This window comes from Hippopotamus amphibius, chromosome 4, assembly GCF_030028045.1.
Source record: "Hippopotamus amphibius kiboko isolate mHipAmp2 chromosome 4, mHipAmp2.hap2, whole genome shotgun sequence".
Lineage (NCBI taxonomy): Eukaryota > Metazoa > Chordata > Mammalia > Artiodactyla > Hippopotamidae > Hippopotamus > Hippopotamus amphibius.
The window spans coordinates 92,283,062-92,308,901 of record NC_080189.1 but is presented as its reverse complement, the minus strand read 5'-3'; the positions used below and the strand labels follow the sequence as shown (position 1 = coordinate 92,308,901).

At 34.8% G+C, this 25,840-nt stretch overlaps 1 protein-coding gene across 5 annotated transcripts in view; it reads left to right on the top strand.

The window, feature by feature from the left end:
• The window catches only part of SEMA3C (semaphorin 3C), a 171,182-nt gene that overhangs the window by 109,705 nt on the left and 35,637 nt on the right, over positions 1-25,840 (top strand). For all 5 annotated transcript variants that reach the window (XM_057730790.1, XM_057730791.1, XM_057730792.1 and 2 more), the window contains exons 9-12: positions 315-429; positions 2,292-2,361; positions 4,092-4,236; positions 12,134-12,356. In XM_057730790.1, the coding sequence (XP_057586773.1) occupies positions 315-429; positions 2,292-2,361; positions 4,092-4,236; positions 12,134-12,356 (553 nt within the window). The remainder of the gene's footprint in view (positions 1-314; positions 430-2,291; positions 2,362-4,091; positions 4,237-12,133; positions 12,357-25,840) is intronic.

Below are 25,840 nucleotides of genomic sequence, written 5' to 3'. Positions count from 1 at the left end.
ATTATGTGTTCTCCATAACAGTTTACTCATATTTCCATCATAAATTCAGAAAGTTTTAGGGCATATATGTATTAAATTCATTTTGATACATTTTCAGTTGACATTGTACAATAGGAGAATAACAGTATAACTAAGGCTAATTTTTGAAAATACTATAGATCTTAAATATTCCTCTTTATTGATATGCAGATTTGGTTAACATTTCTATCTTTCAGATTGTAACAAGTCCCAAGTAATAAGAATCTAAGTTAAATTTTAAATACACTTCAATATTTTTTTAAGCAATCTGAAATGTGTTTACAAAATGGTTTCAGAATGACACTGGTGGACTGCGTAGCCTTGTCAACAAGTGGACTACCTTTTTAAAAGCCAGGCTGGTATGCTCGGTAACTGATGAAGATGGCCCGGAAACACACTTTGATGAATTAGGTACATAAATGTGAGACTGAAAAATGTTCTTGAAAGAGAGTTTGTAAAGTTTACATATTTTAATAAACTCTCAAAAGAGGATGTATATTTTATGAATATTTTCAGCATAAATAAGTGCTAATTTGAATTAATGATCTGGGTACTGTTCATGAATTTCCTGAAGTATTTTTTAAATCTATTTTGCCCCTAAAGTTCACTGCTGAAACATTTAGTTCATTGAATTCACCATGATGTATGAATCAGTATGTTGTGTGTATGTGTGTGTGTTTGTTATAGAGAGAGAAGAGAGAGAGAGAGGTATATATATAATTTATTATATAAGTAATGATACGTTTGTGCTTTTCTAAAATAAATGTGTATTTCATATATATTTGAATCCTGATATTCTGGTTTAAAATCAGTTTGTATGAAAATACAGCTATATATTTTACTATAGTTAATGGACAGAATAGAGGTTAGGTGGAAAAGTGTCAGAGTAGAAATTAGACTTATGCTCCAGTTTTTGTTATTGGTGACCCTGGGACTAAATACTCAGCATGTGTGACATGAGGAGGGTTATACTTTCCAGGTCAGCTATGACTGACAATCTGATTCCTCTACACCAAGAAACAATTCTCTTTTTAATCACAATAACTTGGTACACATCATAGTTATCATGTTTACTAAGTGCCATTTAGAAATCACTTTTATTTTACTTTAATCCATTAAAATATAAAATGCTGGTTAGTCTCAAGTACTAAAGCAGGTGATGAGGTAAGCAATAAAAATGTAATATAATATGGAAAAAATACTGGTTCTAGGAGGTATAATAACTGAAATAGACAGTTGGCCTCCTCAAAAGCCATTATATTGATCATAGAAACACAAGTTTCTATTTCAGCTTTTCTAGAAAAAAAGTTCTAACTACGATTTTGCGTTATAACCTAGTCACTCACTATTTCTCCCCAAATTCTTTGCAAGTATATTTATGTTTCAGTGACTTAGAATGTTTCAGCCTTTCCTGTTTTTTAGAGGAATCTGGATAGTGCCATCCTTTGTTCACATATGGAAAGACTAGTAGTTAATAATTTATTGCTTAAGAGGTCCTAAATTTATTGTGAATAAAAAAAATACATCTTTCTTTGTATTGGTCAGCAAGAATCTTATTTGCAGAGGTCACTAAATCCAGATCTTTCTTGTATTCATAACAATTGTTATTAATTGGAATTTCCTATCAGAAATTTACTTCTAGATTCTGTTATGTATTACTGTACCTTACAATCTATACTTTTGCCTTTGCCTCAATATACTTTAAAATTTTTGTTGTTAGAAGAATTATTGATTAAATAAAAATATCACCTAGCGATGATGAAACTAAAAGACAAAAAGTCTTATTTTATAAGTCATTGTGAAAAAGTTTCCTTCCATGTTCCAAATTCTACCCCTAGGTTAAAAATAAAATGAGATTTGTAATACTTTTTAAATTAAAAAAGTAATATGTTATCATTAAGGATATTTAGAAAATTCAGGAGAAAAGAAGAAACAGGAAAATTTCTACAGCTTTGTTAACCAAAAACTCTCACTGGTAATCTTGTTATTGTATTCTGATGTAGTTTTAAGGTTTACATGGTTCTAGTCCGTATTAAATACCATTGTCTTGTCTACTTAATATTATTTCATTAGCATGTTTTCCATAAAGTTACAGCCTTCATATATGACATTTTAATTTACTTTATCATGCGCTTATCATTTAGTTGCTGTCAAATTATAATGATGCTTCAGAAATATCTTTCTGAATAATGCTTTTCGTAGTGGAAATTATTCTCTTAGGATGAATTTTTTAAATATTTGGGAACTTTAAAAATGATATTTCCCTTTTATAGAGGATGTGTTTCTGCTGGAAACTGATAACCCAAGGACAACACTAGTGTATGGCATTTTTACAACATCAAGGTAATTATCAAGCAATTACATTGCACGAGTTAAACAAACTTTACTGAGTAATAGTAATTAGTATAAAAACATTCTTTTCAACTCTTTAATTTTACGTAGCACTTAGGATGTAACCCTCTCATTTTATTACTTTTGCCCAATTACTAAAATATATTTAAGCTGGGCTCACAGTGTCAAAATAGTTTTGTTTGGAGTATTTATAGTGATTATATGCTATTTTTCTCAAAGAAAGGAAAATTTGAACTACAATGCAGGGATAATGTTTATAAGCTGTATTGTTTTAAGGAACTAATTTGAAGACTTATGATGCAAATAAAACTCTTGGCATTTCTATTATAATTTTTATTTCGATAGCAGAATGAAGTAATAACTGTCAACACACTGAACTAGTTTTCATGTTGCATGTGACAGTATTTTATATATTTGAAAATAGTCTTGTTTTCTAATTTATCTGGAATGCCCAATCCCAATTATCATATATTTCAAGACAGTTCAGCATATCCTGATCCTTTCCTGCATGTATTCCTGTGTACTCATTTTACACCAGGAACGTTACTCAGAATTCAGCACAATACACCAGTTGTGATATGGCCAATTCAAAATGTCCTTTTCAGTAGATAATCAACTACAAAATGAAAATCTAAAGATTTTACCATTCCTCTGTAGTGGGGAAATGTGGTATAATCGTAAACTATAATGAGCCATTCACAGTAAAAGAATCACAGGGATGTTGATTATAAACCATATTTACTTTGCCCCATAAAATATCTAAAAAGATGGCCTTCAGGATGAGTTTAACTCCTGTTTTAACAAAGAAAATAGTCTTGATTTAACTCACCAAAAATCGAACAAAGCGAAAAGAACCAAATTCTTTAGAAGAAAATGTCTCAAAAAAATATTTCCCTAGTTTCTGTCTTTCCCAACACCAGTATCTTTAGCACAGAAGCATTTTTAATTGTCAGGTCTGACTATTAATGCTAATGATTAATAATATATCTTGGTTTTTTAAATGGGCATCTAAGTTTCCCATTAGGCATCTGAGTCAGAAAAATGTTGGTTTTAGTCAATCCACCTAGTGACAATGGAAATAGTTTTCAGTAATGATCCAAATAAGTTTATGAGATTTTATTGACTAAACATAATTTAATGAATTTTTCTTTTTTTTTCTTCCCTTTTTTTTTTTTGACTCTATTCTTTTCTTCTGTGACTAACAGGGAAAGTTTACAACAATTTCTCCAACTACTATTTAGGACAACATTGTAAGAACACTCTCACATTAAAATAATCTTAAGAAAAAGAAATACAGTATTCTCTTATTAAGATTTATTTCTGTGAGTTAAACTATGATAGGTTTTGCTGATAGTGATTTAGAATTCAAGTCATATTTTTTAATAAATCGTCAATTCATTTTTTGTTGACTATCTTCTGTAAGATAAACCAATTAGAAACTTCTTTGACTTGTCCTACATTTTGGACAAGTACTTTGAGTACTTTTCTATAACTTATTGTCTACTAACTCCATGAATGAGCTAAATGTTTTAATGCTTTTTATATCAATGGCTTATTTCAAAACAGTAGAAGTTTTTTAGCTTTACAATATGTACCATAGCATTCAACTTTTTCATGATGAATTACATCAACTTTTTGTCACAAATTTTGCCATGTAATTTTTAAATTGCATTTAAATTTAAAAAATAAGAAAATTAATATCTTTCTGTTTTCTCTTGTAGCTCAGTTTTTAAAGGATCAGCAGTGTGTGTGTATCATTTATCTGATATACAGACTGTGTTTAATGGGCCTTTTGCCCACAAAGAAGGGCCCAACCATCAGCTGATTTCCTACCAGGGCAGAATTCCTTATCCTCGCCCTGGAACTGTAAGTATCTAGGAAAGTTTCTTTGTTTTTTTACTTTTTTGAAAAATATAACTTACTTAGAAATGAATAGCATGTTGATGTTTATTAAATGCAGCCATAGGCCTACTGGTATACTTATAATTTTTCAGCTCACGGGCTCTTAGATTTGGGATTTTACAAATATATGTTACAGCATTCTGTACAATTTTTTCTAAGTGCTATTGATAATTAAATCTCATTTATAATTCAAGACAGCTGGATATGTTAGACAGGGGAAAGATATTTTCCTAATTTTGTTGGCATAAAGACCATAGCTTGGAAAGTGTTAACGTTTTGGAGGCAGCCCAAGAATTTGAATGCTAGTTGCTTTTCACAATCCTTCCTTATATTAAGGAATCTCATCTATTTTAATGAAAGAGTAATCATGTGAGAATTAGTTTAGAAATAAAGCATGTGGAGATATTTCAACTTTAGGGATATATTTAGTTAAAAATTTCATGTTGTGTATTTCTCAAAGAAATAAAATGGTATGTGTTAGCAAGTAATGGCAATGAAAGCGGTTATAATTCAAATAAAATACTTACAAAGTTTTGAGGCATACAGATATAACCATGTCTTGCAACATTGTACTATTAAGGGATAAGTTACAGACAGTACACTGGCAGATTAGAACTGAGTTTTTCTAGGACAAGGATCACAGTCTTACTATTGTTTTTAATTTGGACCATAATAATGCTATGTTGCATTCTAGAATATTGATTAGTTTCTATTTCTGTAAAATATCATACAGCACACTGATTGAGAGGAGATGGTACACAATTGACCATCAAGAGGAATATAATTCTCTTATATTCTTGCATTTCATGAAATAAGGTTATATTTATAAAATGGGTTGGAGGTAAGTAAAGAATTATTTTATAAAAAATTGAAGGATAGTTATTAAAGTAATATTTACTTAAAATGTTGGTTTTTCCTTTTTTTTTGAATATGAAATTCCCTTTGTCCATATGTTTTCAGACATTGATCCATCGTAATTTTTACTGACTGTTGATTCACTTTATTTTTGTGTTATTAAAGTTTATTTGCAATGAATTATTTACTCCTTTGCTTTCTCCTTATCTTAAAGTATACTGTCAAATTTTTTTAAAAAAGAAAACAATATGCAAAGCCTTTAAAGAACATATTTATTCAAAATTAAAAGGGCTCAGGTTTGGTTCCCTGGCTGGGAAGCTCAAAGATTAGTCATTGATATATATTTTATTAGAACAATTAACTTTTAATTAACTTTGGAAAGATTATCAGAATTGCTACTTATCCATGAAAGAATTGTTTTTAAAAAGTTGTAGTTAATCATGGCTGCCCACTTAGCCTTGCTGTAGAATTCATAATCTCCTCTTAAATGATCTCTCTTTGATGCTTATAGCTCAACAGAAGATGGAAGAAACATTTAATTATTTGGTACCATACAAGGAAAAGAAGTCAACAGACATATCCATCTTAGGGTACCTCAAGTTGGAGTGTGTTGGATAAGAAGCAGGGTTTACATAAGAGAAAGGAAAGCAGAGGGGAAGTTGAGTAACTTTCAGATTCCATCATAACTGGGGGCTCTCATTACTTCATTGAATGCAGTTCATGTATTTTCAAATGATTCACTAATGTATGCAAAGATATGTCATATATTTGAAAATTATTTGGTATTTGAATTTGGCGAAGTCATTGCTTCATCTTAAATCAGAAAATTAAGAGGTGATTGTGATTGCATATGCTTTCATCAGTTATTCTTTTGAACAAAGTATATGTGGGCTTAATACAGGAGCAACTGATTTGTAAACTGAATAAAATTGCATTTCCCCAAAACAAAACCTTAAGAGAAACCCCTCGGATACAGATAAAAGAGAGCCACGCTCATTGAATCAGGGTTCGAGGCCTGAACCTCAGTGTGTACTGGAGTTGCTTGTATCTGGCTGGCAAGAAGAGATTCTGTTTACATCTCGATTAAGGACATTACATTAGCAACTTGAAATTGGCCATGGTGAGATACACCATGGAAATTGGCAGATGTTACAAATCAGGGGGTTTTCCCCTAAAGAAAGCACCCTCCCTGGTCCTACAGCGCCTCATAAGTCTCTTCAACCAGTAGCAGCTCAAAAGGACTCTGCAAATCACAGTGAGAAGAACACTCATGTTGAATAGCAATTATCCTACATAAAATGTGAGAATAGATAAATCCTTTTCAGTAAAACAAAATAAACCAATGCTAAATTAGAAAATTCTGCTAACAGTTCCACTTTTCACTATTTCTGAGCTCCTAAGAATAAGCATTCTTTCCTGTTCCAAAGCAGTGTGAAATAAGCCAGGGCTTAGTGACACACAGCTGGAGTAGACTCCATGAAAAAAGGGAGTGAGTAGTCAGCACTTGAGACATATTTCTATAATGTGGTTTCTTACATCTGGTGCTGAGACCAGAGCAACTCCTTTAAATTAAAAAAAAAAAAAAAAAGTCAGATGAGTGATCCTCAGGGAATAAAAGAGGCTGGGTGGAGGAATGATCTCTGGAACTCCTCCTGGAAAAGCATACCTCCCTGAAGATTCAGTCCCTCCACCCTTCACTGAGCAAAACACCATGAAGTCAGTTCTGACTCAGAGTAGCCAGAATCTGTCTCTTTCCTGGACTTCTAAGGTTTACTATCCCCTTTGTGTAGCCAGAAGACCTACAGCCAATTGACCCAAAGCATTACTTTTTCACTAGGGTTAAGAATGTTGCCCTGAAGCCTCCCAACGTAGGATCAACTCTGATCGCCATACTTTATTTCCCTATACAGTAGTCCAGTTGCCAAGTCAACCTCATAAATATATGACTGGATTCTTAAAGAAATGACACTGGCAGAAATCCTCTACCCTCGTTCTAATGTTCTCAGTAGGTGCTTCTTTTAAAGCAGTGTTGATAGCTGTGTTAGCAAACTGTCCCAACTAGCAAGCCCAAGTCAGTAGGAAGAAGCCTGCCAATTGTGTCATAATGTTTTTCCATAAGTAATACAAGTTTGTGGAGGAAATAAGACACCTTCGGTATGTTACAAAGGGCAGCCAGAGACTGCAGATTCTCTCTGTGGCTGAGCTAACACATTACATTATTCTGATGCAACGTGTTTAAGCTTCTGTAGAAGATTGTGTTTGCTTATACTATACTGTTAAAGCAGAACCTCACAAAAGTGTTCACTTTTAACATCTGTTTGTAAGTGGACCAGAACCATCTGCTTCAATCACCATGCTTTGAACATGTTTATAACCTGGTGTAGCAAAAAGAACACAGAAAATTCATGATCCACACAGTTAGTGGTGGCAAGAAAAAGAAACTTTTTTGCTGGCACTTTTGTCAGTTGCATGCATCTTTTGGTTGTTCTTACATTAGAAGCATTTCTATTCCTCAGATATTTTAAAACATTGTTGGCAAAATTTACAATAAAATTGAACACATGAGGCATGTAGACATAAAAAGTTAATTACATATGGTTTCACATAATTATGCAAGACATGAATAAAGCAGACAATAAATATTATTGGAGCCTAGAGAAAAAAAGATTGTCATGGGACAGCCTTGTTTGGAAAGGCATGTAAACATATATGAGATTGCACCGGTCCCAAAGGGTAGTTGATGTGGATACTTTGGATAAGTAAGGAGGGGTGTTTCAGGCAAAAGTTACTGCATACATTACAAGTGAAAGATAGAAATTAGTGAGTCGTAAAAGCTCTGCACGGGATAGCAGGACTGGAACAAAGGGCTGTTTTAAGTCATGGAGGATAGGTACAAGGAAGATGAGGGCCTGCTGGTGCATAAACACAAGTCTTCAACTGTGTAGTTCTTTGGGCTTTAAATAAAGGGCCTAGATTACCAAGGGTTTAAATGTAGTATCAGTTTCTCTCAGAACACAAGTTTCAAAGACCAATGCTAGAAACTAGCCCAGGTTCTAGAATATCATTTATTTATGTCCATTTATTTATCCATATACCACTGGTCCTTTAAGTGTTAGGTCAAGCTCCTTTTGAACATGCCAGTCACTCCTTCTGTGGTTACTTTTGCATTTATTTTCTGTTACCTGTCCTCAACTCCTATCTCTTTCCTTCACTTTGTGCTCTGTGATTCCAGATTGCCCCAAGAATTATAGTTCCCTAAATATTCCAAACTCTGTTTTTTTAATCTCTAAACCTCTTCACTAATTCTGGCAGCCTTAAGTTCTCTAGTATTCTAAATTCATTTAAAAAGTATTGGCTCTTATTGATCATAAACCAAGCTCTGTTATTTATTTTATATTTATCTTAAATTATATCTCAGTTGTTATTTTACTTTGAATATGTCCATCTTCCTTGCTAGATCACTTGTGTCTAGAAGACAATAGTAGCTCCCTATTCTTAAGTCCCCTACTTGGCACACCAAAATGCATTTTGAATAAAAGCTGTCCAAAGAATTGACATATGAATTAATATGTGAATATATTAATGCTGAAAACTAGTATAAGTGGGTGAGTGGATTAGGAGCAGATGCTCAAGATTACCTGAGAACAGGAAGGAAATTAGGGATACTTCCTTAATATGGCATTCTTATTGTTCTAGCATTTCACTTTGCACTTTAGTAATCAAAACACTTAAAATGTCTTTACTCAAAAAAAAAAGAGTGCTTATCACCGCTTGATAAACAGAAAGCTATAACTGGAGGAAAAACAAACACTTAAAGGAGAAGTTTAACCAAAATTACTTATTTGTAGAGCAAACTTATCCTTCTTAAGAATGAGACAGCAGCCCAATTAATGGACAAAGCCTTTATTTAATTGTAGCGCCTGGGTTTTATATTATCTTGAGGTTTCAATACACACGCTTTCATATATCACAAGGGGAGGGATACGTTAATCGCATCTTATTTATACTTGGTGGTTTTATAGTGAGCAAACTCACAGATCCAAATAGAGAGTCTGCAAAGGGTAATCACTATCATTGTCACTCATTCTGTGTCTTGTCTGCAAGGTTTATGCCATGAATCAATGGAAAAATTAACTGTTGTCCAAAAGAATTCTTCTGTAATTTTGAAAATAAACTTTTACTAGGAGACCCTTGCTTCTAAGTAAAAAGTTTGTTGTACTTTGTTGTACAACAGAAACTAACACCACACTGCAAAGCAATTATACTCCAATAAAGATGTATAAAAAAGACCTAAACAAAAAGTTTATTGTGAATATAAAAGTCCCAAATAGAAAACATTTGCATGAATATAAAAAATAGATTTGAGTTGATTTATTTGGGTTACTATTTAATAACTATGGTTTTGAGCAACTGAAAAGTAATTTTTATCTAAATTTCAATTACTGTCAAGTAAAACCCAGAAACTAGACACTTATAATTTAATAAACTTATCACACATGAAAATAATTACTAACTGAAAATTATATAAATTGCTTAGTAATATAGGCTAACTTTGGATCTTTCTGGAATTTACAAATGAGAATACTTGCAAATATTTAAAGATACTTCTCAGCTTAGCAGACCATCGTTTGTGGTGCTTTATGAAGGGCTGGAACTATTTAAATTGCCCATGCGCTTGTTCTTTCCATGTTTTCATTCAGTGAGCAATGTATTTCCCTTTTTTCCAATTTGTGTGAGGAATGAGGCTAGAAAACACCCATAATACTGCACTGTTCAGAAGGATGGAACACACCCATCAGTTTAGAATACCCTCACATGGAATTCTTTGTCCTCATTTGGTCTTTTATTGTAGGCAACTTATAAACATGCATATTTAAATACAATACTTTTTCCTAAGGGGAAAGCATATAAATCCCAGAGGAAAGTCTAGTTAATGGGATAATGAATGAGAAGCTTAGTTTTATTACTTGTCTCATTATCTGTCTTTAGTGAATCATTTGTTTGCTCTTTATGCCTTTCTACAAAAAGAGAACTATATATATTGGTCCTATTTAAAAAAATTCTAGTAATGTTAACTGGTCGAAGGTAGTCTAAAAATGCGTTCAGGATGATACAGTTCAAATGAGTGAAAGCACATTCATAATTTGCTGAGACTTATTTGCAAATGTAGGACGATCGGGCAATACTGGCCCAGAAGCACTGACATTGTAGAATAGCTGTTGCATGGATTTAACCCAGAAATTTCCATGTTTTGTTTGGTCCCTAAAGTTGTTTCTTTTTTTTTTTTCCATCGAGTCAACATTAAAATTTTGGCAGATTTCACATAAAATTCCACATTTCCATCTTCTGTTAGAATGTGGCCACACTAGGCTTATAGTCCTGCATAGGAGCAGTCAACTAAAGACAAGTGTTCATTGCCACTTTCGAGTAAGGTATAATATTTCATTAATTACTGTACACATCACATCTTGCCATTCACCACAAACGTCACACCCACTGCCGTTGATCAGGAAGCTTGCTTTGTTGCTTCCCTTTCACTTTGTACCTCTCTAAAGAGGATGAATGAAAACTAGAAGAGTAGTGCTTTTGTTTTTAAAAAAAATATGACCAGGTGTTTTTGTTTCTGAAAGTAGAGATATTGACAGTATTTAATAGGGTTGGACACATAATGTTTGTACGTGTTAAAAGATTATACGTTGCTCATATAACTTAACACTCGGCTGCTAGTGGTGAATGGGTTTAAGTTCCAAGCTTCAGCACCTCCCAGCCTACCCTTGAATTTGGCCTCAGGTGCCCTGTAAATGGAATTCTCTTCTCAGAAGCCCTTGTCATGCCCCCTTTCCAGAACCGCTGAAGCTGTCCAGCAGTCATTTTTAGATCTCATTATTGCCTTCTTTCTGTCCCTTTAAACTTGGTGCTCTAAATCTTTCCTCTCCTCACCAGAATTGAGGCCCCTGTTTCATACAGCCCCTGCACCAAAATTGGATGTCAGATATAATAGAGTAATTCACTCATTCAACTACTCTTTGTTGAATAGTTAACATGTGTCAGCTTTATTTATTAGGTCTGGGGGTAAAATAAAGAATAAAATATACCCAGTTAGCTTACAGTCTAGAGGAAGAAACAGACCTTAAAGATACAAGCAACAAATGTATTACACACAGGTAAATAGAGCTGTGATGAAAAATAAAACAAGCTAAGGAGACAGAGAGTGAAGATGGCGATGGGGAGCTATTTTTATATGTGTCCTCACCTTTAAGGAAGTAACTGTTGAATTGAGAACTGAGTGAGGCAACAGAGAAAACCATGGAGTTGTCTGAAGAAGAGTAATCCAGGCAGGGAAAAGCAAGTGCCAAGGTCCTGGAGGGAGAGCTGGCTTGAGTCTCAGGAAGAGCACGGACGATGAGGGTGATAGACACAGATGCAGGCCAGACATTCGGGGGCTTATAGCCATGCTAAACTGTTGGGATTTTATTCTGAAAGTAATGGAAATCACTGGCGTGTTTTCCAGAGGGAAATTATCAGGTCTAGTTTACCATATCCAATCCAAACCCCAGCTTCAGAGAGCCCTCTTTTGGGAAAGGGGATCAGATAGAATAACACTCTCTCACGTTAAGGTTCTGATTGAATTTGATAATTGATCACCTAATTTATCCACAGTATCTTTTTTTCTAACAACACTGGACCTGGCACAGAATAAGAAATAGAAAAGCAATGGATGAGAAGGGTGAAAAGTTATCATATACCAAATGGTGTCAGCTCCTCTCTGAAAACAAAACAGGGCAGGATAAGTGGATGTAGCCTATTTAAATGATCAAATTATACAACTTGTATATTCAGTTTCTACAGATACTATATAGAGTCATGCTGTTTTCTCCTCAGTGGGTGGCAGATACACTTACAACAACTTAAGTTTCTGAGTATTTTGAAAAATAGAGGTCTTTTGATTATTATTAAAATAAAGCCACTATTGTATTAACTTAGTCCTTTTAAAAATGTTTTTTAGTGCCCGGGAGGAGCATTTACACCCAATATGCGAACCACCAAGGAGTTCCCAGATGACGTTGTCACTTTTATTCGGAACCACCCTCTCATGTACAATTCCATCTACCCAATCCACAGAAGGCCTTTGATTGTTCGTATAGGCACTGACTATAAGTACACAAAAATAGCTGTGGATCGAGTGAATGCTGCTGATGGTAGATACCATGTTCTGTTTCTAGGAACAGGTAAGTGTTTGAGCTCAAACTACACTTAATGTGTAATAAAAGAGCGTAGTTGCTAAGGGTATGATGTTGAAATCAGAAAAACTCCAGTGTTTACTTCTGTCTGACTCTGAGGTTTTTAATGTCTCTATGCTTCAGTTTCTACATCTGTAAAATGGAGTTAAAATGGATTACTTTATAGGATTGTTGTGAGGAACAAATGAGTAATATACGTAAAGCATCTAGAACAGTTCCTGGCACATATTATGGTGAAATAAGGTAATGAGATGAATGAAGGGATGGGATATTTTAAGCATGAGTGTTCTCTCAACTAAAACAAATTTTGTGACCTCTTCATAAACACATGGAATCATCTGTGCTTTCCTGCCATCTCCAGGACATTTTTCAATTATATCACTATATACTTTATTCTTACATTTCCTCCCTCCACCAAATCCTGGGTTTAGAAGCCTTATGCCAGCATATGAAACTAGGCCTGTACCTTCACCTGCTGCCACCTCTGTTATATTGCTGATTTTGCCAAGGTCTTCAGCGTTCTTACGATAAGAAAATCCAATATTCTTTACCATTGAAATGCCTCCATATCCTGTTTGCATCATTGGGCATCGTAGAACCACTCTTTACCTGTTGTTTCAGCCGCAAGTCACATAATTTTCCTCTGTCTCTAGCAGTCCTCTCTCAGTTTCCTTCATTAGCCTGGCTTCCTCCTCCCCATGAGTGTAGGTGTTTCTCGAGGTTCTGCCCACAGTCCTCTTATTTTTACATATTCTTTGGCCATTTCAGTCATTCATTTGGTTTTCATTGGTCTGTGCAAAGAAATCCCAAATGTGTATCTCTAGTCCTTGCCATTTTGTGAGCTCAGTATTTGCATTTACAACTTGTTATTAGGTGACACAAGTTGTATGACCCGTTAACATTTCAAACCATCAACATTTCAAACATCATGCTTCAAACTCAGTTTATTCAGTTCATTTTTTTTTAATATTTATTTATTTATTTTGGCTGCACTGGATCTTAGTTACGGCACTCGAGATCTTCATTGCGGCACGCAGGATCTTTAGTTGTGTCATGCGAGATCTTTTAGTTGCAGCATACGGACTTCTTAGTTGCAGCATGCCTTTGGGATCTAGTTCCCGACCAGGGATGGAACCCAGGCCCCCTGTATTGTGAGTGCAGAGTCTTACCCAATGGACAACCAGGGAAGTCCCTATTCACTTCTTTTTCTCTTTTTCTTTTAAGCTCTTTATTGGAATATAATTGCTTTACACTCTTGTAGCAGCTTTTGAGGTACACCAAAGTGAATCAGGTGTATTTATACATATATCCCCATATCCCCTCCCTCCCGCAACTCCCTCCCACCTTCCCTGTCCTGGCCCTCTATGGCATCACCCATCATCGAGTTGATCTCCCTTTGTTATACAGCAGCTTCCCACTAGCAATCTGTTTTACAGTTGGCAGTGTATCTATGTCTGTGCTACTCTCTTGCTTTGTCCCAGCTTCCCCTTCATCCCCCCACCCAACCTCATGTCTTCCAGTCCATTCTCTGCATCTGCATCTTTATTCTTAACCTGTCACTGGGTTCATCAGTTTTTTAGATTCCATATATATGAGTTGGCATACAGTATTTGTTTTTCTCTTTCTGGCTTACTTTGCTCTGTATGACAGTCTCTAGGTCTATCCACCTCATTACATATAGCTCCATTTCATTCCTTTTTATGGCTGAGTAATATTCCATTGTATATATGTGCCACATCTTCTTTATCCATTCATCTGTTGATGGGCATTTAGGTTGCTTCCATGTCCTGGCTATTGTAAATAGTGCTGCAATAAACATTATGGTACATGTATCTTTTTGGATTATGGTTTTCTCAGGGTATGTGCCCAGTAGTGGGATTACTGGGTCATGTGGCAGTTCCATTTTTAGTTTTTTCAGGAACCTCCAAACTGTTTACCATAGTGGCTGTACCAACTTACATTCCCACCAGCAGTGCAGGAGAGTTCCCTTTTCTCCACACCTTCTCCAACATTTGTTGTTTCTAGATTTTTTGATGATAGCCATTCTGACTGGTGTGAGGTGATACCTCATTGTGGCTTTGACTTGCATTTCTCTGATGATGAGTGATGTTGAGCATCTTTTCATGTGTTTGTTGGCCATCTGTATGTCTTCTTTGGAGAAATGTCTATTTAGGTCTTCTGCCCATTTGTGGATTGGGTTATTTGCTTTTTTGGTATTAAGCTTCATGAGCTGCTTGTATATTTTGGAGATTAATCCTTTGTCCGTTGCTTCATTGGCAAGTATTTTCTCCCACTCTGAGGGTTGTCTTCCTGTCTTGTTTATGGTTTCTTTTGCTGTTCAAAAGCTTTTAAGTTTCATGAGGTCGCATTTGTTTATTCTTGATTTTATGTCCATGATTCTAGGAGGTGGGTCAAAAAGGATCTTGCTTTGGTTTATGTCATAGAGTGTTCTGCCTGTTTTCCCCAAGGAGTTTTATAGTGTCTGGCCTCACCCTGTTCACTTCTAAGACTCTGTACCCAGTGCTTAATCCAGTCTCCCGTATTTGTATTCATTACCACACATTCCTCTCAAGGTTCTGTTTCACCTTGATATGTCATGTCTCTCTGGGCATCTCACAGGACCTGGTAAGCTCATTAAATATTTGTCAAGATGAATTGAAAATCATAACTATATCCACTGCTACTTGTACAATGAAATGAATTCACAACTGATTGCAAAAGCTAATCTTCATTTACATAAAAATGTGTTCCTCAGTTACCTCCATATACATAACTACAAAGAGTTTCTTTTAGCCTTGATTCTGATCCTCCAACGTGGAGTTTGCATTTGAAAATAAAATATTTTTTCCTGAAGTGAAGGGGTCATTTAGAGTCACATCTCTCTCTAATGTCTCATATTACTCAGAAAAAAAATGACTGCTTTCTTGTTTTCCTTTTGAAGCCTATCTTAAAGGTGGACTCTTTTTCCTCCCAGTTTTATTGAGATATAATTGACGTACATCATTGTATAAGTTTAAGGCGCACAACGCAGCAGTTTGATTTATATCATGAAGTGATTATTGCAATAAGTTTAGTTAACGTCATCATCTCATATAGATGCAATAAAAAGAAAGAAAAAATATTTTTCCTTCTAATGAGAACTCTTAGGATTTATTCTCTTAACAGCTTTCATATATATCATACAGCAGTGTAACTGTAGTACATCCAATAGCTGTGGGTATGTACATTACATCCCTAGTACTTATGTGTCATAACTGGAAGTGTGTACCTTTTGATTGCCTTCATTTTATTTTTCCTCTCTCCACCTCTGGTAATGAATGTGGTTTTTTATTTTGTTTCTGTTTTTGTTTTTTTACATTCCACATATAAGTGAGAACATACAGTACTTGTCTTTCTCTCTGTATGACTTTTTTCGCTTAGCGTAATGCCATCAAGTTCCATTCATGTTTTCTCAAATGGCAAGGTTTCATTCTTTCTATGGCAGAGTAATATTCTGTTGTATTTTAAACCACGCTTCTTTTTCTGTTCATCTGTCAACAGACAGTTAGTTTGTTTCCAGATCTTGGCTATTGTGAATAATGCTACAGTGAACATGGAAGTGCAGGTATCTTCTTCGCTGGTTAGTGTTTTTGTTTCTTAAAGGTGGACTCTGATGTCACATTCAGGTTGTTTTTTTCATGAAAGTCTACATAAAATATATAGGTTTCATGGATGGAATTTTCTAGTCTTTATAAACTGTTCAGCAGTGTTTAGATAGAGGGCAGTAAGAAACATGCTTTTGCACAAATTCTTTGGCTTTTCTTACCACATGAGTATCTGGCACCTTCACGTAGACTTTTTATTTTGGTATTTAAACACTTGTGTCATTTTCAAAAACAGTATTTAGGCATATGTTTTTAAGTGTAGTGGGAAGCTTCACTAATGATTGCTTACAAACCCACACAAGTCTCTTGAAGACTATATTCTAATAGGAAAGCGCATGCTGTAAAAATGCCTCCTGCCAACAGCCTCTTTCTGAATAGATGGTAACTCACTTAACCATTGAACTTTATCCTCATGGTTATATCAGACCACACTGTAGTTTTTTTAAAGTGATTTCAACTTACCTGAAACTCTAACAAACAGTATATTGCTATGAAATATTTTCTGCCTGTGTAGATCTTGGATTTCTGGTGAAATTTCTTCAAAAGAGAGTTCTCTGTGCTTGTTTGCTGCTAAAAGTGAATATAACAGCCTTTTCTGAAATAGAACTTGGAAGAATCACAGGTCGCTGTCCCCAGGATTTCTTAACTTTGTTTATCTAAATGTCTTAGGAAGGATATAATATGTCTTGGGTGTTGTCAGATCCCCAAGTACCAAACAGCCCTTTAGTTGTTATAAATAAATAATGATACTTCAATTATTGCCACAATGAAGCAAGCTTCTCTCATTGCTTCCCTTTTCTCTGGACCTTCATGGAGAATTCAAGGAAATTCGATGAAGACATTGGTTGTCAAAAAAGTTGCCATAGGAAAAACTTATGTGACAGGTCATTGGAATGCAAAAAGAATATCTTGTAACTGTATCCACTTTGAATATTATGAATGATTTGTAGTCCACAGAATCTCCATGTCAGTTGTGTAGGCTCAGTACCTGGTAACTGTTACAGTTAGTCCATTACAGTGTACTCCTCTGGCTGAGTTTGAGAGGCTGGTAATCTGGCTTTCCAACCTTCTAGGACTGCCTCATTAGTTTCTGTGTGCTGTCAGCTGCCAAAACAAAACAAACAAAACAAACACAAACAGATATACAGACGTATGTATGTACATAGATAAGTAAATAAAAAAAAAGGAAGGAAGGAAGGGAGTGAGGGAAGAAGGGAGGAAGGGAGGGAAGAAGAAAGAAAAAAAAGTAAGCTTTGTCCTGTCATCTTTTATTTCTTAGTTTGCATTATCAATGTCTAGTCTAGGGATCAGCAAACTACAGCATGGGCAAGATGTAGCCCACTGCCTGATGCAGGTATGGTCTATAAACTAAGAATGTTTTACATTTTTAAAAAATTTTATTTATTTATTTATTGGCTGTGTTGGGTCTTTGTTGTTGCACACGGGCTTTCTCTAGTTGCAGAGATCAGGGGCTACTCTTCATTGTGGTGTGTGGGCTTCTCATTGCCTTGGCTTCTCTGGTTCACGGGCTCTAGAGCACAGGCTCAGTAGTTGTGGCACATGGACTTAGTTGCTACTCAGCATGTGGAATCTTCCTGGAGCAGGGATGGAACCCATGTCCCCTGCATTGGCAGGCGGATTCTTAACCACAGCACCACCTAGGAAGTCCTGTTTTACATTTTTTAACAACTGAAAAAAAATAGGAAGAATATTACATGAGCAGTGAAAATTATGATTTTTAGATTTCAGTGCCCACAAATAAAGTTTTATTGGAACACAGCCACATTCATTCATTTACATTTTGTCTGTGGCTACGCAGAGTTGAGTAGTTGCCACAGAAACTATTTAGCCCACAGAGCCAATATTATTATTATTTGGCCTTTTACAGAAAAAGTTTGCTAACTCCGCTTTTGTTTAATAATTATATATAATTTTAGAAAAATTAAGACTTCTGAAAGAACCTATTTTCTAATATGTAGCTATAATACAAGAATTTATAATGTTGCTTCATATAAATACATCTTTAATCTTAAGTAAAAAATGTCTTGCTATTCCATTAAAACTTAAACTAGAAACCAAGTTTACTTAATTATTTTCCCTTAATTATTTTTCCCTTAAATAATTTTCCCTTAATTATACACTCCTGCTACTACACCCCCTAAAAAAGAACACAAGTTGAAAAAAAATATATTTTAAAATCAGTGCTTTCTAAAATTTGGTAGTATTTGTTGATATTGTATAGCATTTGGGGTTTTTTGCTTGTTTGTTTTTTTAGTTTTAGTTTTTAGTATTTAGGGCATTGGGTATTTTTATGTTCCTTACTCTTTTTTTTTTTTTTTTAATCTTTAGGAAGGACTATAAAACAGCAGGCGAGGATTCTCATAGGATTAACATTTCTATTTTAACTTTGCCACCTACTGCTTACATGCAGACTATGTTCAAAGCCAACTATAATGCACAGTGAAGAGATTTTTGCCTGTTTTCCTTTTACCTCTGGAGTTATGAAAATATTTAAGAGTCTGGGTCAAGTTCAGACACATTTGTCAAATTTACATTTTTAGCACTAAATATGAATCAGAATGACATGTGGTTTCTGATGGAAGAGTGAGATTATTCTTGTGTTAGAGGTTTAGGATGATTTAATGCCATTATGATTTTTTTGATGTAAGGTTGATACATGTGGTGCTGTGTTGGAATTCTTATGTAGTACGTACTGCTTCACGCTTCTCATTAGCTTCTGTTTAAGTGGATGAGTACTAAGTTGGACTGTTGGCTCCAGTAAGTCCTTTGAAAGTGTGGAGCTTTGCAGTGTAGGCCACATATGTGACTGAAGCCTTAATATGTTTGCCTTGCAGTGTTACAGGATAATTGCCTTCATAGTAACAAACCGGTTCTGGCAGTCACATCTCTTGGAATGGCACACTTAGTGAACTGCAGAGCCAGACATTTTCATTTTTAAAGAACTCCCTAAAATACTCAAGATGTAAAATTTGATAGCTGGAGCAGTACATTTGACTTCAGAAAAGACTGCTGTCAGTTGGAAATTGTGCATGAGTGTCACTCTGAGGATAATGTCTAGACTTCCCCTTTGCTTAGGAGTAAGGAACAAATCCTTTTATAAGTCACTGGTTTTTAATAACATTGTGGTTCACTGCTTTCCAAAGCAGAATCTGGAAACTTCTGAGAGTTTACCAAGGATTCTACAGAGATTTTCACAGCAGGAAATACTAATAGAACAGAGTGGAATGATGGCTGAATGGACAGGAGAAAGATGATAAATCATGGTGTGGTGACTGCTTGATCATGTAGAAGAGTAGCAAAAAGGATATGTGAAGAGAAGAAAATGTTAGAGAGCCCATATAGTAATTTTAATCCAGAGACAAATGTTCTCATTTAAATTTTACTTTAAAAAGACAATTTGTTAAAAATAAATATATGGATAATTGCTGAAAAAAATTTTCAAAAAGTATACTTCTTTTCCTTTAAGCTACTCTTCAGAGATACATTCTTTCAAAGATAACATAAAATCTCACATAATCATTATACAAATTTTAATGTTGCCAGTTTGCCTGAATTACCCATTTATTTATTTAGTATGCTACTTATTATGCAAATAAGTATACTTTTTCAAGTTTCTGAAATATTTTATTACTATTATAGTGATGCTAATTAATTTACAGTGCTTATCTTTTGCCAGATATGTTATTAAATCTCATCCAACCCTTATAGCTATCCTATGAGGAATTGTGAGAATGTAGACTCCATAGAAAGCAAGGATATTTGTCTGATTTATTCATTGGTATATCCTCAGTACCTTGAATAGTGCACCACTGAAAGTTGGCGCTCAATAGATATTATTTAAATGAATGAATCAATGAATGAATGAGTTGCACTTATCCTCCACTGTGTTTGACGGAAGCTCAAGTTAGTGAAGATCATGTAGATATTGAGTGTATGATACAACCAAAATATAACTTCTTGCTCTCTGCTTTCACATCCTGAGCATTTATCCTTTTCAAGTTAATTACTTCATCTGCCATCACCACTTTATGTATTTTCCTTTTATGAAGTTAAGGTAATTTCATTTATATTGTCTCACTTTACTATGAATCAAATGTTTCATCCACATATGTCAAGAAGATATTGTTGATGTGTTGACATCCAACATTAATATCAACATTGCTCTGTTTGAATGATGTCACTCACTTTTACCCATCCACATGCTGTCACCAAGTCTTACATGTGAACAAGATACATCTTACAAGGTGACAGAGAAGACTTAGAAGAGACTGGATTTGTATGTGAATTAACCAATTAACCTGTGAATCTGATATCTTTTTACATCCGTTGCCATATATTTAGGGATGAAGGAGGTAATATTTTGGGGGGAGAAGAGAGTGCAGAAATGGAATAGTATTTCATCTTACTTTTTGATGTATCACTAAATCTTTGCACACTTTAAAACTTGTTTTGAAATAGGGCTTATATCTGTGTCCAAAATGTCTTATGCACTCACCAAAACACGTATATCTAATTTGCATGTTTCTATTTACTTAAAATAGATTTTGCATATTCAATAGATATATATGGAGAGTTTCACAATATCACACAAGGAGATAGTGCCTCTCAGCAGGAGAGATGGCAATGACACGCTCTTTATCACTGGTTCTTTTACTGTTTAATCACTGATGTGAAACAACTAGTCAGACCTAATCCCTGCATATTGCCTTCGGGTAACCCCTTACTCTTATATGAATGTAAGAAAATTTTCTAGCCTAAAGACATTACTTTATGTAGTCTTTTGTCTGCATCTTAAAAAGAAATAATCACACTATGTTCCTGTTCTTGATGCACTGCCAAGTTTCCCTGAAGCAGACTTGGCAGCCTTTGTCCCTAGGAGAAAATCTTACAGCCCACAACTCAGCCAGGCCAGGCCAGGCCCTCTCTGTGTGACTACCCAAAGGAGGTGTATAACCAGGTGTCAGGTGTGGCTGTGATCTTTGTGGAAGGCCAGTGTTTTTTTTTGTTTCTTTGTTTTTTTAAGTTTTATGGAACTGAGAACTAAGTTCAAATTGTTGAAATGGAAAGATTTCATTTCAGAATATGAAGCATAGTCTGAATTGAACCAAAAAGATTTGAAACTGGATTTTCTAAGGTGAGTCTGTGGTATTAGAGTCATAAATTTTACTTAGTAAATTTTACTTAGTTGTATGCTTATTTTTCTCTTTCACTAATGTGGTAAGCAGAATAATAGTCCCGCAAAGATTAGGTCCTAATCCTTAGAACCTTGTCTCTCTGTTCAGGGTCCCACAAAGATGCAATCAAAGTGTAAACTAGACTGCATTCCTTTCTAAAGTCCAAAGTCTCTTCCAAACTCACATGGTTTATGGAAAAATTAAGTTCCTTCCTGATGCAGGAATGAGACACTGCAGTTCCTTGCCATTGGCCATTCAAAACATGATTGTTTGCTCCTTCAGTCTGCTAATATGGGGGTCTCATACAATGTAACATAATCATGGAATTGACATGCCATCAATTTAGCATTATTCTATGGTCTAGAAGCAAATCACACATCCACTTGCACTGAAGGGGAGAAGTTATACATTGGCGTGACTTAGTAGCGTTCACCTTTGAGTAGATCAGTCACAGATACATTTAAATAGACTACTTTGGCATTGGTGGGGAGGATACATTACAGACAGAAAAGAAGCCCAATTAGGAGACTTTTGTTTTTTATACACAGGAAATGATGATAGCCTAAATTAAAACAGGTGTTAGAAGTCAGAGATTGAGAGAGATTATCAAGAGATATTTAGGAAGAGGAAAGGACCTGATGATAACAAACTGATTTTGGAAGGCTAGGCAGATGAAGTGTTTTCTAGATTTATGGTCCAGCAAAAGGGTGAAAAGAAGTACCATTCACTGATCAAGGAAATATAGAATCAGCAAGCAGATTTGGGAAGTAATGAATTCCTTTTGAATAGCACAGCTATCCTTTCCTATGACCTGTTATGATTAGAAGCTGAATTTACCACCTAAAATACATTATCATATCATTAAAATCTCATAGCATCCCAATGAGGTAGAATCACTCCCCCAACTTTACAACTGCATAAACAGAGGCTTTGATATATTAAATGGCTAGCTTATGGTTGTGAAGCTATTAGAAACAGTAATTAAATTCCAACCCAGGTCTGTCTCACACTGAGATAAAGATTTTGTGGACCATTCAGATGGGGAAGTCAAAAATGGTGTTGTTGTAGATACACTTCAGCAGAGAGGGCTGTGCTACAGATGTAGATACAGGAGTCATTAGCAATGTAGGTGTTAGCTGAATCCATGACAATTCTTGAGGTCACTCTAGGAACTATGCAGATAAGGATTTAACTTTGAGGAGCTCATTTAAAAGGTAGGAGAATAAAGAGTATTTACTAAGAAAATGGAGAAAAAGTGATCATGAAAGTAACAGGAGAATAAGAAGAAATAATATCATGGTGACCTGGAGAAAAGAGAATAGCAGGCAGGAAAGAAGCTGTGGTGGTGAAGATTATCAGATGTGGCACAGTTATGTCTGAGTGTCTGTGCAATATGTTCCTTTCCTCATTAGCCTGTCTTCTTGAAGACCAGTGAAGTCTGAGAGGGGGATAACCATTCCAGTGGGAACAATGAGTTGTGAACAGGAGGAAGTAAGAAGGGGGTAGCATGAGCAAGTCCATGGTGGATTGAGAGATGACTGAATGAAGAGGGGAAAGCTCCTCTCTTTATCTGAGCACCCAGAAACATAGGTAAATGTTCCAGGTCAGCTTCTGTATGTGCTTTAATCTTTGCTCCAGAATAGCCTATCTTATGGTAAAAATGGTGCAGAAAGTATAGTAATTAATGACCATAAAATTCATTAATCTCAGATGAGTAATTCTTTCCCCAAATGATAAAGGATTAAATAGAAAGAGCTCCAATTTTGTACCTTTGGAAATTTAGTTGTTTTATCCTGTGTAGAATCAGTAAACTTCACATAGGACATACACCTGCACGTAAGCCCATTTTTGTTAAATTGAGATGTAAATAAAACATTTGTGATATAATGCAATAAAGGATACTGAAATGTGATATGTACATTTTTTTTTGGTAATTTACAAAATCCTAAAACATTAATTTTCATGATTCCTGAGACCCTATGTGAGTCTTCCTTTTAGCTGTATCACCAGGAAATAACTGTAATAATCCATGTGTTGATGAATTATCACTTGGTCTAATACTGTTAGATTTTTTTCTAAATCATTACAGGGAAAATTAGCTTCTAGAACCATAACATATTATATTTTAACTTATTAAACACATTTTGATACATTGACTATATTAGATATTTTTCATGAGGACAGAAACCTTAGTTGAATAAATAAGTCAGTTTTTTTTTGAATGGCACATTTTGCTGTATTCTGATTTTTTGGTAAGCCTCAACCAAATCAAAGCTTATAATGTAGTCATGCCTTATAAAATTGCCAGTTTAGTAAAATCATTGGCCTTAAAAGTTTGCCCCAGAAGGCTACTCGATTAACTTATCTAGATATGTAACTCCAAAATTTTCCGCATCAGTAATGGATACAAGCATGTGTGTGCTTACCTGTAAAATCCTAGGTCCTACATATGGAAGTGTGAAATGGGAAATTAAAATTTCCAGAGAAATTCTCATAATGATCAATTCTAATTTTGTTTGGGATTTCTCCAAAACCTTGTTAAAGACAGAATAACTTGTTAGAATAGTTATAGTAAGTTATTCTTGGATAAATTCTAGGCTAAGTGTTAGGGAACATGGTTTAACTTCACAGGACCTATGTTTAAATCCTGCTCTGTATTATCCACCAGTTTTATGACCTGGAGCAAATTATATAACATCTCTAAGCCTGGTTTTCTTAATTGTACCTACTTTATGGATGTATTTTAAAGATTAAATGAGATGATGTATATAAAACCTTGCGTGTACTGCCTAGAAATTAGTAAGCATTCGACAGGTACATATACATATGTACCTATATAGTAGATATATATTTATTGACATCAATCATACATATATATGAATGTAAATATACAGATAAATAAGTATATTTGTGCATACATAAATATTTTTGCATTTCTATTGCAAATCCTCATACTATTCTATTCACCAAAAATAAGCAGTGAACAAAATACACAAGTATCTCTCCTTTTGTAAAGTTCATATTGTTTTGGGAGGAAACCAGTAATGAGTAATATTTGCATAATTATTCTCAGCATTACTTAAATTTGAGGACACTGTGTTAGGAAAAGCAGAAAGGAAACAAAACCTTTAACGACATCATAGATGAGTCTGCCTATAATATATATGAGAGGCATTTCCTTTGTTTGGAAATTATAGATAAAAGTAAAGCACTGGTATATAAGAACAGTATGTAATTTATGTAACAGGAAAAAAGTGACAATAAGGAAGGACAATTTCAGAACACTGAGATTAAAATTATACTCTCTGTACAGAGTTTACAAGGAAGGTTCACATAGGCTTTGCCTTTGATCTTGAACAGCCTTGTCAGGTATGGAAAGCAAATACATTTTATAGAGATTTTATAAAATCCACATTTTATAGAGAAATAAAAAGGATTACAAGAGGCAGATTTGCTCAGGTTTACACCATTTTCAAGTATAAAGCCAGAATGGATAAGAATAGAAGACACTATTGCAGGTTTGGGGAAGTAGGTATATTTTTTTTCAGTAGTGATATGGGAACTGACATGAACTGGGCCATTAATGAGCAATGCCTAGTTACTCCTGAGAGCTAACTGCAAAAAGAGAACCTAGAGCACAGTTACACATATACTCAGCATTCAGCATATGGTGAAACAGTACTAATCGGTTGTATTCCTTCTAATGTAACTGGTGTTAGGCAGACTCAATAGCAGTGTCCTGAAGTACACAGCAGCTTCAGTAGGTTTACTTTTGAACACTTACATTCTACTTTATATTTTCAATAATAACCAGAACATCATTTCAACCTATAGCTTTACTTCATTACATCTTTTAAATTATTATTTTTTATTGCTTGAGCTAAGTGTTAATTTTTTTAATCAAGAAAATAGATGAGAACTTCCCTGGTGGTGCAGTGGTTAAGAATCCGCCTGCCAATGCAGGGGACACAGGTTTGATCCCTGCTCTGGGAAGATCCCACATGCCGTGGAGCAGCTAAGCCTGTGCACCACAACTGTGAGTGAGCCTGTGCTCTAGAACCAGCAAGCCACAACTACTGGAGCCCGCAAGCCTAGAGCCCATGCTCCGCAACAAGATAAGCCACTGCAATGAGAAGCCCGCGTACCGCAATGAAGAGTAGCCCCTGCTCGCCACAACTAGAGAAAGCCCATTCACAGCAACGAAAACCCAACACAACTAAAATATAAAGGAATAAATAATAAATAAATAAGTAAATAAATAAATCTTTTTTAAAAAAAGAAAACAGATGAGCGGGGAAAAAAAAGAAAAGGAAAAAAAGCAATCCTAGTTTACATTCCCTAATTTGAAACCAAATGTATTTCAGCATTCAGAAGTATGTGAATAGGAAAAGGTAATGTGTACATATATATTAGGTAAAATGGCTTATAGAACCTTGGGTCACAATGAAATACACAATACTATTTCTACAGTGAAACAGAGAAATCATCAAAGCAAGTGTAATAAATAAAGACCATAAATAGCCTTAAGTAAGTACAGGTCAGATTTTTGTGACCAAAGTAGTTCAAGTCAGGACTGATTTTACCACCAAAGCAATTAAAAAAAAAAGAAAAAACTTGAAATTTAGAGTTGCAG